Raw genomic sequence first — 16,758 nt, forward strand, 5'->3', positions numbered from 1 at the left:
CTCTTCTGTTATGGACTCAATTAGCTTACCTGTACAGAAGTGAAGTTTGAAAGTATATAATTTCCACTTCACAGCATCTTCTGGAACTCTTGTGTATAGAGATCATTCCAACAGTTTTTTTTTTTTCTTAAGGGAGAGTGGGTGCATGTGCTTGAGCTGGGGTGGGGGGAACAGGGGGAGAGGGAGAGAGAGAATCTTAAACAGACTCCACACCCAGCACAGAGCCCAATTCAGGGCTGATCTCACAACCCTGAGATCATGACCTGAGCCAAAATTAAGAGTCGGCCACTTAACCGACTAAGCCACCCCAGCGCCTCTCCAACAGTTCTTCATACAGAAGCTGTTTGTAATGACAGATTGTACATTTTCACCAACATCATTCTAGTATAATTCTTAGGTTTCTTTAAATGCTTTGACAAATGCGGGGCACCTGGGTGACTCAGTCGTTAGGTGTCTGCCTTCGGCTCGGGTCATGATCCCAGGGTCCTGGGATTGAGCCCCGCGTCAGGCTCCCTGCTTGGCAGGAGGCCTGCTTCTCCCTCTCCCACTCCCCCTGCTTGTGTTCTCTCTCTCACTGTCTCTCTCTCTCTGTCAAATAAATAAATAAAATCTTTAAAAAAAATAAAAAATTCTTTGACAAATGCCATCTTGCTTTGTTGATATATCTACATTGTTTTCTAAATTGGCTTATCATATTTTGGGTGTTAACCACTATTTGGTATAGTATTTTAAATCTGTTAGGGGACTGTTGAGGAAAAGAAATCACCCTCATATTTTTCTTGGTCATTTCTGGGACAAAGAATTAAGCCTGGATCTCAGTATAAATCACTATCTAATTTTAAGAAAACCCAATGTATTAACTTAGTAATTATATCATGTTATATGCTAAAGCATATTTGTAGCTATAAAACAGTAAAATAATTCTTGAACTCTAAGTGAAAAGGTTTGGGGCATAGTGTGAAATAAAATTTTACAAACTGTATCTTGCTTTTATCCATGATGGCTTAATATTGTAGTTGTAAAGATCATCGGTCAGACTCTTGACCCTCTAATCAAATGTGACAAGTTAGACTACAGTGTTTCTGGTTCAAACTAAAATAGACTTTAATGCCATTTAAGAATGAATAAATAGGGACTGCTCATAAAGTTTTTATCTGATTTCTGAAATAATTAGAATGAGAAAAAAACATAGTGAATTGTCATTGTTTTTAGTGTAGCCCATCTTAATAAAAATATTAATCATGGCAATTTGTACCATAATTTACAATAAAAGATACAAGTAACTCAGTAAGGTAGATTTTCAGGATTTGGTAAGTTTCCACCATAGAGGGCAGTGTGAGTATCTTAGAAGTTCCTGTTCTACAAGAATTTCCCATCTAACAGTAGAAATAAGCTAAAAAGAGTTTTATGAACTTAAGACTATAAAACTAGCAAAATGAAAAATACAGAAAAGGTAAAACCAAGGTCACACTAACATTTAAGGGGTAGAGAAAGAAGAAGACTGAGAACAAATGTTCAGGGACTGGTATTTTGAAGTCAGTAGAAAGTGTACCAAAAAAGAGTCTATTGCTGCAAAGATACTGAATAAGAGGATTGAGACAAATCCATTGGATTTGTCAAGATATCATTTAAGACCTTTGCCAGAGTAATTTTGATAGAGTTTAAGAAGAATTGGTTAGGTTGTGGTTTTAAGAGCGATAAAGTGGTTAGAAGTAGGAGATGCAGAATTAATGACAAAGTCAACTTTGCTTAACTCTTTGAAAATGGTATATTTTCTTTCACAAGACAAGCTAGACCATCTGCTGTCATATAGGAAAGAAATTCTTTTAAGAAAAAAATTTAATTTGGTTATTAACACTTCTTAGTAGTAGAACCTCCCGTGAAAATTACCATTCTTGACTTACTGCCCCCCCCAACCAGAAGCTCAGAAATTTTCCATTAGAACAGTTTCAATGTCTTAATGGTACAAATTCACTGCTGAGATGTACTGTCATGGTTTGAGGGAGTCTAGAAATAGTACCCTCTGTTCCTTATCCAAGTTCAGAATCACTAGAGACCTAAGCAAATGAGTTCTCTGATGGAATTCAAAATAACTGCTTTAAAATTGGTGAAGGACAGGGCTTATTTGTATAGTCACAAAGGAACTGCTAATACTTTATGGCTGAATTCGATATATTTGCTAATCTTGTCACTGGACAAGATGTGTACCTGGACAGCCAAAGGTATGGAAGAATAGGAAGTTCTTGCCCTTCTAGATGGTCAGGAATCCAGAAGGGACTGAGTTATGCACAGCCAGTTCTTCTTTCTCAGTTTAATAGTCAGATACATTACTCCGTTCCTAGAGAGAGAATGGAGGTGGTGGTGGGCAGTTGCCAAGGGAGGAGGCAGAAGTGACCAGAAGTGTCACTATAGTGGAAATTTCTCCATAAGGAAGCTTGAGGCCAGTGGGAAAGGGGTTCTCACCCCAATCATTTTATTCTCCAGTATGCTCTTTTGAATGGAGGTATAATTCACATAAGCTAAAATGCACAGATTTTAAATGGTCAGTTTGATGAACTTTGGAAAATGTACTATATATTCATGTAATCAGTTTTCTAATCAAGATATGAAACAGTCTAATACTTTATTTCTTTCAGTGCTAACCTGTTCATTCATTTAAAATGCTTAAAATCATAATAAATTTGTAGTAATTCTGTTTGACAGCTTTGGTTGTCTCCGGATGTAGAATTTAATGGACTTCCCTAAGAAGATCTCACATCATTAATAGGCATGTAATTATTCCCATGGAGAGACTGAATGCTTTTTACTAATAAGAAATCTTCTTAAAATGGGATAATCTGTGTAGTTTTTAGTTATATATTTTATATTCTTAAATACTTAAACTGTCTTCATTGATTTCTTCGAATCTTAAAATGTAAGACACTATATTTATACTTTAAATTATATGGAGTACATAGTAGGTGCTTAACAGGTCACATTTACCTTCCCTTTGCTATTGGCACACTTTGGCTCTTAAGTGTGATACAAAGGATGGTAATTAGACAGCTTTCTGCAAAGAAGGAACTCATTCCTTCGTTCACCCAGTTAATTTAAAAAGTATTTACTGGACACCATGCAATGACTATAATTAACAAGATGCCCCATAAAATACAGTGGGGGAGGTATATTAACAGTTAAATAAAAAATATAATTAAAAATTGTGACTAGTGCTATGAAGGATGGATACAGTGAAAATGATCCTGAGGGATTAAGGAAGAGGAGACTTAGATAAAATGGGCAAAGATGGCCTCTGGACTGGTAACATCCATACTGAGACTTGATCAGAAGGGGATGTCAGGTAAGGCACTTTTTGGGGATAGGATGAAGGGAAGGAAAGAATTTAAAAAGACCCAGATGCCAATATAGGTAGTACTAAATGAGTCTTAACTGCTTTTTATTACTTGTTGACTGATAGTTTTGATGGATTGCTGTAATTTGACTAACATAAGTCTTATTTTTTTCCCCAGTGTTGGGATAATTACATTTATTACTTTTAATAATACGAACTTAGATATTATACATTATTCATACTTTATTTCAGAAAAATCAACTTAATATGCACTTAATAAGTTTGAAAAAGAATATCTGAGATATGACGCCCTACAACTTCTTTTTTTTTTTAAGATTTTATTTATTCATTTGAGAGATTGAGATAGAGAGAGAGAGAGCATGGCGGGGGTGGGGGCAGGTCAGAGGAGAAGCAGACTCCCTGCTGAGCAGGGAGCCCAATGCGGGACTCGATCCCGGGACTCCAGGATCATGACCTGAGCCGAAGGCAGTCACCTAACCAACTGAGCCACCCAGGCGCCCCTACAACTTCATTTTAGCTTATAGAAGACATACATACAAACATACTTTTTCTTTAGAATAAAAATCAATTTCTCAAAACTGCTTACTAGTTCTTCTTAAAGTAAATATTAAACTTGGATGTGAATGATAACCTGGGATTTTTAATAAAGTATAGGTTTAGGTTTACTAGAGTAGTCAGGTTGTACTACGTGTCCCTAGAGCATTTTAGTATTATTTGATGTAAAATTTTAAGTCTACTTTTTCTTGGGTTGGCATGGAAAGTAATTATCTCTTATTTTATAATAGAGGATTTCATCATATTTTTAGAGTTGTCATGACCTGGCAATGTACAGAAGTCTATTAAAATGTAAGGTGTCTATAAGGTCAATACTATTTGCATAATGCTATCAAGACATTATTTGTCTTTTTCACTTTTTTGACATTTGCCTTAACAATGGTGCAAAAGCAATTATGGGTAAAAAACCCAAGGTGCTTTAGGATGTGTGAATCAGAGCTGTAGTAGTACTAAGTTGTACTAGTAGTATTCTTCACCGTAACGTACTTGAAGTAGAAAAAAATACCAGTTTCATTTAAGAATGCCCATGATGAAACAGAAAAAAAAAATATTTAAAAAAAATCTCAATATCTGTGTACACATTTTTAAAAATATTCTTTGTAATGAAATGGGGGGTACACATAAAACACTTTAATTGCATTACAAAGTCTGATGACTATTTTGAAGAGAAGCACTTGTGCAGTAGTTTATGAGCTGACCAAGGTACTTTATTTTCATGGAAAAACATTTTTTGTTTGAAAGAACTGACAGACAAACTGGTTTTTCATATTTGGCAGATATTTTCTCACAAATGAATGAAGTTAATTTATCATTTAAGGAAAACAACTGACAATATTTATTGCTGGTAATAAAATTGAAGTTTGTAAGAAAAAATTAGAATTTTGGGAAACTTGTATGCCTTCAGCTTGATATTTCCCCAGTACTTACCAGAGCCTTTTAATAAGATTAGTGATGATACTAACAAATGTTATATTTTGAAATAGTACAATGAAATATGTCAATATTTGGAAGATATGCATAAATCCATGACAATTTTTTTTAATGATCAGTGCATTGATGATAAGTATCTTACATCATGAAAGATTCAAAGTGTAAGAGATCAGTGGATATGAATGTGAGAGTTGGAAGCATTTATTAATATTGTTTCAGATTTCTTATGGCAACCAACCTTTAAAAAACTACCACTTGTCAAGTTTTGGTATGGTGTCAAAAAATATCCACAGTTAGCCGAAAAGGCTATTAAAATACTCTCCTGTTTTTCAACTATGTGTGTGAGTCTGGATTTTCTTCATCTACTTAACCCAAACAACAAATTATAGAAGATTGAATACAGAAGCAAATAGGAAAATCTAGTTATTTTCTATTAAGGCAGACATTATGGAGATTTGTAAAAATGTAGAAAAATACTATTTTTAATGAGTTTTTTGTTTTTGGAATATATTTTTTTAAATATTACTGTTAACAAATAATTTTATAACTGTTAGAGTCAAGTGAATTACCAAAATGAATCTTAAAAAGTCTGTTTCAATTTTTAGTTTTTAAATGTCAATAGAAATAATTGGTGTAAATAAAAGCCCTGAATTTTTAATATGTAAAGAAATTTTGACAATCTGTGGAATAGGGGAATCCATATATAATTTAGGACGAGAGCACGGCTTTTATAATCCAAAATGTACATGTTTTGGCTTATAGCAGTATTTTGATTTGAAGTGTTTTTCAAATGGCAGTGTTGAAGTAGGTTTTATAATCATCAGCTTTGTATTATTTTAAGTCGTATTATTTTGAAACTTTTCTAAACCTTCATTTTCATTTTATGTCTTTAAAATGCAGCAGAGGAAGCCAAAAATGAAACAAAATATTATTTTCAAAGCAATGTAATTTTTTGGGGACATTTAGGGTTTTTTTTTTAAATTAATCATGGCTGGTTTCCTGAACAAGCTAAATATGGTATAGGAATCCTGAAAAAGATGTTCTGTGACAATCTGTATTGTTCCTGAATATTCCTGGTATCTCACGTATACAGAATGTTAAATGGATACATTTTATTTAAAAAATTTGTAATGGTACAGGCCATTGCCATTTTGTAATGTATGTGGAAGTTAATTCACAATAATGCCTGTTAGTGTTAACCGCCATGAAACGTGATTATCATATGTTAGAGTTCTGATTTCTCTTCTTTCTATAAACAGATAATCTCAGTGATACCTTGAAGAAGTTGAAGATAACAGCTGTTGACAGAACTGAGGATAGTTTAGAAGGATGCTTGGATTGTCTGCTTCAAGCGTTGGCTCAGAATAGTAAGTTTCATTATGTTTCAAGTGCCAAACAAAAAAATCAGCAGTCATTCAGAAATTGGTATGTAGTTTAGCACATAATTTGCATTCCCATAACTTGAATTCTTTTGAATCCTATCCCAGAATACTGAGGTTGTTTTACATGCTCCACCCTCCCACCCCACCTCCCCACTCGGGAGGTACTGAAAGCCAAGTTGATAGGCAGAAGAAAGGAGGAATTGATTGGTGGTGATGACATTAATTCCAGCCCCCAGAGAGAGGCCATTCTTTCATTCCTAACAGATAAGCACCATAGTTGTTTTCCTTCTTAACACCTACATTTGTTCTTTGAAAAAGACTGCGTTTGTGTATAGTGGGGAGACTGGGGAGGAGAAACAGAGGGGAGCTTAAAACACCGCAAATTTTTTTCTGAGATCTTATGGTCACCTTTTTAATAATTTTACTTTAAATTGATGTTTATGAAAATAAATAATGCTTATGCTTAGATTTAATTGGAAAGAGCCATAAGCAGTCATTCAGAAATCCCTTAAAACTGAGGTAAGACTTGATCTTTGATGCTGTGGTAAATAATACTCGTGATAAAAATTACACAACTCAAAAAAAATTATACAACTCTTCATTGGCTAACACACTTGTATTGTTGCATTTGATCCATCATATTTCCATTAATTTTTGTATTATCACAGAATAGACGGGTACAGAATGATTTTTATCTGTTCCCTTGGTTCTGCTTTGTTGTGCTATGGTTTGTGCTGTACTTGTTTTTAATTATACCATTATCTTATTCTGGGATTAATTATGTAGCAGATAAAGAATTTAGGAGAAAGTATATATTGTTAGAGTTTTAATTTCAAGCACTCAGATGTGTGTGTTATTTCTTATTTTATTTTTCATTTCTTAGTGAACTGTGCTTAGAAAATATAAAATAATTGAATGTGGTACTCTTCATCAAAAAGCACATTTTAAAACTAGCTTGGAAAATTCTTTTTCAGTAATTCTCTTTGCTTTTGAGATTGTAACTCTGTCAAGCTATTCAGTCTTAGAGAAGCGTTTTGAAACAAGGACTTCAATAAGAGCATCGGAATAAGGTTCACCATGGTAAAGAGAAGGAACAGAAAAGGAGAGTGTCTAAGGCTGTACTGTCCATTGTAGTAGATGTGTGTGACTATTTAAATTTAATAATTTAATTTAATTTAAATGTGAGTTCCCTAGTCTTACTTTTCAATAGCCATATTTGGCTAGTAACTACCTTCTTGAGGATCACAGATATTAAGCCATTTCCATGATCACAGAAAGTTCTTTTGTATAGCATGGGTCTAGAAGACTAGAAAGAACCATGTGATGACCTGAGTTTTATATGCCTGTATAGACAGATTTACATATTCATGTAATTAGTCTAAGTAAATTGAATATCTCAAGTTCATTTTTTTGGAAGAGTTGTTTTATTATACTCTTCTTTTGTTTTTAATGGCCTGGTTTTTTTCTCTATCTTAGAAAAAAGAATTTTCTAAATGGACCATTTGTTCAGAAACTGAACGATCTGAAGGCAGTGTTCTTGGTTATATGTAGAGGGTTGCTCAACCCTTTCTTGGAAAGACTGATAGAGAACTGAAGTTGAAGAAAATAAATGAAAAAAGGAAGCCAAAGTTTATAACTTTTTAAAGAATAGATTTAAGAAATACTGAGAAGTATATAATTGTTGGATTAAATTTCAGATCCATTGCAGACTTACTCATTGAACCTATTTATTGAAAATAGCCTTGAAATGTATATTATAAAGTGTTAAGGCCAAATAGCCACAAGGTGTCAATAAAAACAACAAACTCTACCAATTTAACTATTGACTCCCCAAGAAGGGAGCAAAAGGAATATGTCTTTTTAAGAATCTGTAACAAAATTCAAGTGTCCTCATATCTAAGACTATTGACACAAAAGAATTTGACACAGGAAGAGGAAGTTCATGCAGATAGATGTTCAGTGTTTAACTTAAGAATGATTATCTGTCATTGATTGAGTGCTTATTATGTACTCAACACAGGACTTGGGGATATATCTGTTATCTAATCTAAACTTTCCTTTAGTCCCATGAAGAGGTGTTATCATCACCGTGTAAAGGAAAAAAAAACAGACACTATAAGGTTACTTGCCTTGCTCTGGCAGAGTCTAGGGTTTGGATTTGAACTCTTAGTCTATAAAAAATTACATTCTGAGTAAAGTGTGGCTTTTTCCTGAGTTTATAGGATGTGAAAATCTTTCCAAAAGATAGGTTTTAATATTGTGTCTTAAATTTTTGCTTTTTCTTTAAAATAGTCTCAAATTATATTATTAAAGATGAGAATGATAAATATACCTTTTTTTCTTGAATTACAGACAGATTTTATAGGTATTTTATTGATGTATTTTTTAAAAATAGCACATGGCTTTTAAACAAGGAAAAGTAAAAAAAAAAATACTAGTAAGATATTTATTTTCTACAGTTGTTCTTCCTCGAAGTGATTGATCCATTGCTACTTTTACCCTCTTAAAGGTAAAATTATAAAACATTTAACTTAAGTGAATCTGTACTGGCTTTTTTTTTGCAGAGACCTTCTAGTGTCATAATTCTTCCTTAGTTTTGGCTGTTTTAGCTAAAAATATCACTGCTTGTACCAGAATTGCACCTGATCAAGAAACAATGATTTCTCCATTCTGTACAAATATAAGATGGTAATGTGTGTAATAGAAATCTAAACTTAAAATTTTATTTTACAATCTACTAACCTGTCATTGGAAAGGACAAATCTGAAAGGAAAGAAATTATGCTTTTTAAAATTTTTACCCTGTGGAAATTTAGTATATTTGAATTACACATCAAAAATTACCATAATCTGAAATTGATGTATGACTTCAGAATGGTTTTCTTTCTTAAATTTTTTTGGGGTAACATTAAATATAGTATATATGTCAGAATCTTAAGAGACAAGTGTTAGATAATTTTAATACTTAATTGGGTTTTATGGAAAACATTTTACTTAAGCATTTTGTGTAAATCTCTGATCTAAATAATAGAAGCATTCATTCATTCATATAAATACTTTAGATCTCAGTTTTAAAATGTTTTTAGTAAATATTTGAAAGCTACCCTCTAAGAAATCAGATTCTGTTCACTCTTACCTCTTTTGATTCAGAGAATAGAAGATTCTCTGTAAATGCTTATTGTAGTATGGCTACTCTGTTCCATGCTTATTTGAAAATTTAAAACAATAGGCCGTGTTTTTATCCCTAAACATTAGGACAGGAATTGTCGTTAGAGAATATGACATGTAAATCCCCTTGTAAGGCAAACTACTAGCATAAATCAAAGGCCCAAAGACAAGAAAAATTAACAGTCCATTCATAATAAAAAATTCTATTCCATTATAAGAGGATGGGGACCATGTTCTGTTGCTGAGGGAACCACAAAACAATGCCAGCATGATCACCAACACAGCTTTAAATTCTTGTCCTAAAGGATTAGGCTGTTTTCCTCTGTCTCATTGCCTCATGTACCTTTGTGCTCTAACTTTTTTTAATTAATAGCTTAATGACAATTCCTGTTTCCTACAAGAGGCACAGAATTGTTTATTTTCTGTAGACCAACTCAGTTTACTTTAAAGAAAAAAGTATTTAGTATCTAGTCCACGCCCCTAACCTAATAACAATTCTTATGTTCTTTCTTAGCCTTTGTTCTTTTTTTAATTCATTATATTGATTTTTGGCTCCCTTCTGAAGCTATAATCCTAAACACACCAGATTATGTATATAAGATGCTAATGTAGATTACTCTGTGAATCTTCTCTAACAGAACTTACTGTTGTCATTTGCTTTTAGTCTGTTTTGTGCCTTCAGTATTTCTGAATTGACTTACTTTTGAATACCCACATTATTTAAGTAAGGGACTTTGAAACTTGTTATCAACTGTTTTTCTTTTCTTTTTAAGATTTTATTTATTTATTTGACACAGCGAGACACACAGCGAAAGAGGGAACACAAGCAGGGGGAGTGGGAGAGGGAGAAGCAGGCTCCCCGCTGAGCAGAGAGCCCGACGCAGGGCTTGATCCCAGGACCCTGGGACCATGACCTGAGCCAAAGGCAGATGCTCAATGACTGAGCCACCCAGGTGCCCCTATCAACTGTTTTTCAGTAGCCATATTAAATCTGAAATCACTGGACATGAAAGATTACTGCTGTTTTAGCAGAAACAAAAAATTATTTCTTTCATGGTAATATCTTGATTTTACTTTTTACCCTAAATTATCAAATGCACCACAGAAGTGATATATTTCTTTTGCAAGCTGAATTCATTATGTTTTTACCTCCTTTACGTATTTTTGCATCATGTGACTCTTTTAGTTATTGTGTCCATTGTCCATGAGAGCTTATTAGTGGTTCTAACCATAAATTATCAAAAGTTCAGTTTTTACTAAGTAAAGATAGCATTTGTAGAATAGAGGAGACTAAAGTAGAGAAAATGGTCAACTAAAAAGCCATTGACAATACTTGAGTAATTGAGAATCCTGGATTGCCATTGAATAATGGCAGCTACCTAAATCTCAGTTTTTCCACACATTCTCTAAAAACTTATACAGATCATCAAAGAGATAAAGTAAAACCAATTAATATAACCTGTGCTTTAAGCATAACTAGAAGACAGACTCTAAGACCTTCAGATTATTAGGGAGAGAAATAAATATCAAAATTTAGCCTACTTAGCGTCAGAGCCCGTGATAGAATTCATTGAGACTGCAGAAAATACATGGAAAAGATGAGAGGAAAATTGGTTGAACTAGGAGCCCAAGGGAACATAGTTAATAAAACTGCCTTAAGAAGAAAAAGTCCTAGCCTGGAAAATACTAAGGTATGGTCTTAGATTGCAGATGATAAACATACAAATTGCTACAATGAATAAAGCAAAAAATAAGAACCAACGTTTTAGCTATTAAAAGTTTTCTTCCTAAACCAACCATAAAGCAGTTATCAGTAACAGAACACCAGAACCTAAATTAAATATCTTTTAAGCCTTTGCATATATGAAAAGAAAAAAATCCTCAAGGAAGAGTTTTAGATACTTGAAACAGAAGTGGATAAATACCAGGGTGATGTGAAAGAAGAGTTGACTAGAAGAAGTTGAAGAAAATCATTTTAGAAATTAAAACTAGATTATAAGACAACAGGAAAGAATAGAGTTTATTGAAAATTTATTATGGAGCATTGAGGAAAACAGGCAAAAGAATGAAGACAAAATAAAGGATCAGAGAGAAAATGATTGATGTTTAAGATAGGGAAAAGATCCAATATACACACAATTGGAGCCCTAAAGGAGAAAAACAAAACAATGAAACAGAGCTAATATTTAAAACTAAGAACTTTTCTCGGGCGCCTGGGTGGCTCAGATGGTTAAGCGTCTGCCTTCGGCTCAGGTCATGATCCCAGAGTCCTGGGATCGAGTCCCGCATCGGGCTCCCTGCTCCTTGGGAGCCTGCTTCTCCCTCTGCCTCTCTCTCTCTCTCTCTCTCTCTCATGAATAAATAAATAAAATCTTTAAAAAAAATAAAAAATAAAAAAAATAAAACTAAGAACTTTTCTGAAGAAAAGAAAGACCAGAATCTTACATGATGTGAGAGAGGCAGCCATGTACTTGCAAAAATTGACCTGTAATGGGCAACTCAGAGACTTAGTCTAGTAAAACTCTTACTTATGCATTATTTGTGTCTAAGTGAAAAACAAAAGAACAACTTTTTCTTTCACAAATAAATTCATCACTTGGTGACAATAAAAAAAAAAAGTAAAAATAAGTACAAAGGAAAAATCCTTAAGGCCTCCATTCAAAAAGATGAAGTTATTTTAAAAAGGAAAGAAAATCAGATTGGCATCAGACTTCTCAACGGCAGTATACAAAGCAATTCAATAATGGAACAGTATTTTTAAAAAAAACAAGAAATAGGAATTTTATATTGAGCCAGCCTGCTTAGTATCAAAGCTATAAAAAAAACATTAAACATGGAAAAACCCAGGGAACACTATACTCATAGATTTAGTCTATGTCTTCCACAGGAATCTTCTAAACTCATGCTGTCCAGTATTCATGATCTGACATGGCTGTTGAACATTTGAAGTGAGGCTAGTCTGAATTTAGGCACATTGTAGATTTCAGGGACTTAGTACCAAAAAAATACATAAACGATCTCATTAACAGTTTTGAAAAATATTGATTACATATTGTATCTCATTTTTAAAAATTTATAAGATATTTACAAATACTTGATTTCTATTACAGCTTTATAGGCCATTATTTCTTGAATTGTGGGTGGTGGCTGATTGAAGTAGGTTTAAGAGTTGGGCCACCCAGTATGATATGATGGAAAATGCATGTCATCAATAAAATCCAATTGGGTAATTCAGTGTAGGAAAGGACATTTAAAAGAAGACATTTAAAATAGTGAACTTAGGGTGCCTGGGTGGCTCAGTTGGTTAAGCGACTGCCTTCGGCTCAGGTCATGATCCTGGAGTCCCGGGATCGAGTCCCGCATCGGGCTTCCTGCTCAGCAGGGAGTCTGCTTCTCCCTCTGACCCTCTTCCCTCTCATGCTTTCTATCTCTCATTCTCTCTCTCTCTCAAAGAAATAAATAAAATCTTTAAAAAAAAAAAAAAAAATAAAAAAAAATAAAATAGTGAACTTAAGTTCATTGTTCAAGGGTTAGATTCTAAGGAAGAGAAAGCATATAGGTCCCAAGATATGTTCTGTGCATTTAGTCAAATGCAGAAAGAGGACAGTGTATATCCAAATATATTGGTATTCAGGAGTTGTAGAAAGGGATCATGGAAGGGCTTGAATCTGATTGGAAGAATGAGAAGGACCATCTTGAAATCTGTCACAGGCCATGAGATTAATAGCAGAAGCAAGATGTAACTGTGATACTGGTTGCAGTTTGCCCTCTGATGTGCTTTTAAGCTATACTTCAGAAGGAGCAAAAAAGCTCTTGTTATGTGCAATCTCCAGAAGGAGATAAGCTTCCATTGGTATTTGTACTTTGTGATTAAAACATTGGCAGAGGATCTGGTTTTCTAACATTAGCTATAAATGTTACCATTTTGCTTCTTAAGTTTGCTAAATTTGAAAAACTTCTCATGTTCCTAAGAGAGAGTAAAATATGTAAGAGAAATGTGATTTGAAATGATGCTCTGTGCCAAAAATATACTTAAGAAGATCTGTCCTCAATATTTATAGTACCAGTGCTGACTTACTATCACTAAGGACTACACTTTTAAGTTATTGTTGAGAGAGAAGTGTTGGGGGTTGTGCTGCTGTGTTTTCTTGACATTCTTTTTCAACAGGATAGGGTTGTATGTAACTCTGGACAGCTAGTGTGGATTTTCTGTGGCCATATACTTGATTGATGTAACAGGCTTCTTTTTCTTTCTTAAAGTTTCTATTTAAATTCTAATTAGTTAACATACAGTATAATATTAGTTTCAGGTGTACGAGAGAGATTCAGCACTTCATACAACACTCAGGTACTCATCACAAGTTTTCTCCTTAATCCTTATCACCTATATAACACACATTCTTCCTCCCACCTCCCCTCTGGTAACATCAGTTTATTCTCTGTAGTTTTTTTTTTTTTTTAAGATTTTATTTATTCATTTGACAGAGAGAGAGACATAGCGAGAGCAGGAACACAAACAGGGGGAGTGGAAGAGGGAGAAGCAGGCTTCCCTCCGAGCGGGGAGCCTGATGTGGGGCTCCATCCCAGGACCCTGGGATCATGACCTGAGCCAAAGGCAGACGCTTAATGACTGAGCCTCCCAGGTGCCCCTATTCTCTATAGTTGAGAGTCTGTTTCTTGGTTTGCCTTCCCCCTCTTTTTTCCCCTTTGCTTGTTTGTTTTGTGTAACTGGCTTCTCTAATCAATTAAACACTATCCCAGTATGTTTTGAATGTGTTAAAGAATATGTGGCATATAAATTGGAGTTTTGATTGATACAGTGATTTAGAAATGAATTAATACTGGTATCTGATTAAAAATTATATATTCTCAACAGAAAGGTATAGTTTGATATTTAAAGGAAAATAGCTTATAGTAATAGATTGATTAATCTGTATTAATCTGTATTGATTAATCTGTAACAGTGTCTTCACTGTGATTATAGATGTTTGAACCTGACATTAAAGGTGTGGTCAATATCATAGTGTTTTTTTTACCTCTGTAGAATTTGATAGTCCATGATGGTTATGTTTCCTCTAGAAAGCTACCTTACATGGTTTAAATGCTTTCGTTTTTATCTCTTGTAATTCAGATTTCTGGAGTACCCATTTGGCACTGTAAAACAAAGATTAGAGTTTCACAATTATGCAGACTCTGAAATCTATAAATGAGATATTTTGTGAAATAGTGAAAATTCAATGAATCATTTTTCCTAATGGAAACTTCTTTATAAAATATACATATTCTTCTTCTAATTAATTGATTTACTTATGTTTAATAGTTTATTTGATATATAGTGTAAGGTGATCTAATTTTATTTTTTTCTAAACAATTTTCTCAACACCATGTATTGTTTAATCTACTCCCTATTGGTTGATAATGCTCCTTTTAACATATAATAATTGCTTAATTTAATGTAACTGGGCCAGCTTTGGAGTTGTATTCTATTCCATTAATCTATTTGTCTATTGTGTTCTAACCATGCTATTTTAATTTTATTAGCTTTATGGAGGAAATTTCTCTTTAAAAATCTGTTAAACAGTTTTATTTTCGTGGGTTTAGTATATCACAGAAATTGTGGAAATGCATTGTCACATTCCTTAAAATTCCTGTGGGAATTAAGATAAGCTATAAATTAATTTGGAAAGAATTGAAAACTTCTCAGCATTTTTTCTGTAAATCTAAGAACACAGATTATATCTTATTTAAGTCCTTTTGTGTCTCAGTGAGATGTAGTTTGGTTCATGCTTTCCATACATATCTCATTTTAAAACTCCTACATATTTTACATTTTTTGGTTGTTGCAAATGGAGTTTTTCCCATTATAACTTCTAAGTGGTTATTATTAGAGATCAATTTGAAATCTGTGTTGATTTTTATATTTTTATTTGTGTTCAGCTACCTTCTGAATCCACTTAGTTAAAATAAAACTTTAACTAGTTCTTTTGGGTTTTGCAATCAGAACATCTGCAAAGTGACATTTTTGCTTCCTCTTTCCCTTGTAATTATAGCTGACTTACTGTGTTGGCTTGAACTTCCAGCAAAATAGTAAATAACAATGATGTGAATGATATCTTACTTTAATTTCTGCTAATAATGGTGGTCCTTCTAATGCTTCATCATTCAGTATAACACCTCTTGACTTAATGTAAAAGGTTTTTTTCTTGTTAAGAAAATAGTCTTAATTCAAGAATGATTTTTTTTGAAAATCAAGAGTGGTTACCTTTAAAACAAACTTTTAGCCTAATCAATTAATATTAAAAATAGTAAGTATCAATTACTTTAAAGTTTATTTATAATAAAATTATTCGTTGGGAGCATTATTACTTGAGGAAGTTTTTCTTTTATCTTTTTTTTTAAGATTTTATTTATTTATTTGACAGAAACACAACAAGAAAGGAAACACAAACAGGGGGAGTGGGAGTGGGAGAGGGAGAAGCAGGCTTCCCTCTGAGCAGGGAGCCTGATGCGCGGCTGGATCCCAGGGTCCTGGGATCATGACCTGAGGCAAAGGCAGATGCTGAACAACTGAGCTACCCAGATGCCCCTAGAGGAAGTTTTTCTTGACGAACCATGAGAGACTATGGACTCTGAGAAACAAACTGAAGGTTCTAGAGGGGAGCGGGGTGGGGGGATGGGTTAGCCTGGTGATGGGTATTAAAGAGGGCGTATACTTAATAGAGCACTGGGTGTTATACACAAACAATGAATCATGGAACACTACATCAAAAACTAATGATGTAATGTATGGTGATTAACATAACATAATAAGAAAAAAAATAAATTATCTTAAAAAAAAAGAATGAGAAGTGTAACATAGTTTTACAATCTCAGAATGAAGGCCATTTAGTAAACTATGAGGTTCAGTATAATTTGTATCTTCCTTTGTATATTCAGGGACAAATACTTACCTAATAAGAATTAGTACCTAAAGAATAATTAAAATTAACAAGATGAATTATGTATTTTAGAATAAGTGATTATTAAATGGTCTGATAAACATTTATCAATTTAGTACTATATAGCCCCCCAAGTTTTCAGAACTACAGACCGTAAAGCATTACTTTTTTTAGGGGTGTCATACAATTTTTTTATTAAGTTTTTAATTTTAATTCCAGTTAACATACAGTATTATATTAGTTTCAGGTGTACAATATTGCAACTCAAAAATCTGCACATGACTTAGTGCTCATCATGATAAGTGTGCTCTTTAATCCCCATCATCCTGTTTCACCCACCTTCCCTTTGGTAACCATCAGTTTGTTTTCTGTAGTTGAGTCTATTTCTCTTTCTCTCTCTTTTTTTCTTTGCTCATTTGTTTTGTTTTTTAAATTTC

At 33.4% G+C, this 16,758-nt stretch overlaps 1 protein-coding gene across 5 annotated transcripts in view; it reads left to right on the forward strand.

Annotated features, from left to right (window-relative positions):
• Positions 1–16,758, forward strand: part of RAP1GDS1 (Rap1 GTPase-GDP dissociation stimulator 1) — a 291,329-nt gene that overhangs the window by 155,088 nt on the left and 119,483 nt on the right. For all 5 annotated transcript variants that reach the window (XM_035726166.1, XM_035726167.1, XM_035726168.1 and 2 more), the window contains exon 2: positions 6,094–6,201. In XM_035726166.1, the coding sequence (XP_035582059.1) occupies positions 6,094–6,201 (108 nt within the window). The remainder of the gene's footprint in view (positions 1–6,093; positions 6,202–16,758) is intronic.

The sequence above is a fragment of the Zalophus californianus genome, chromosome 2 (genome assembly GCF_009762305.2).
Source record: "Zalophus californianus isolate mZalCal1 chromosome 2, mZalCal1.pri.v2, whole genome shotgun sequence".
NCBI lineage: Eukaryota > Metazoa > Chordata > Mammalia > Carnivora > Otariidae > Zalophus > Zalophus californianus.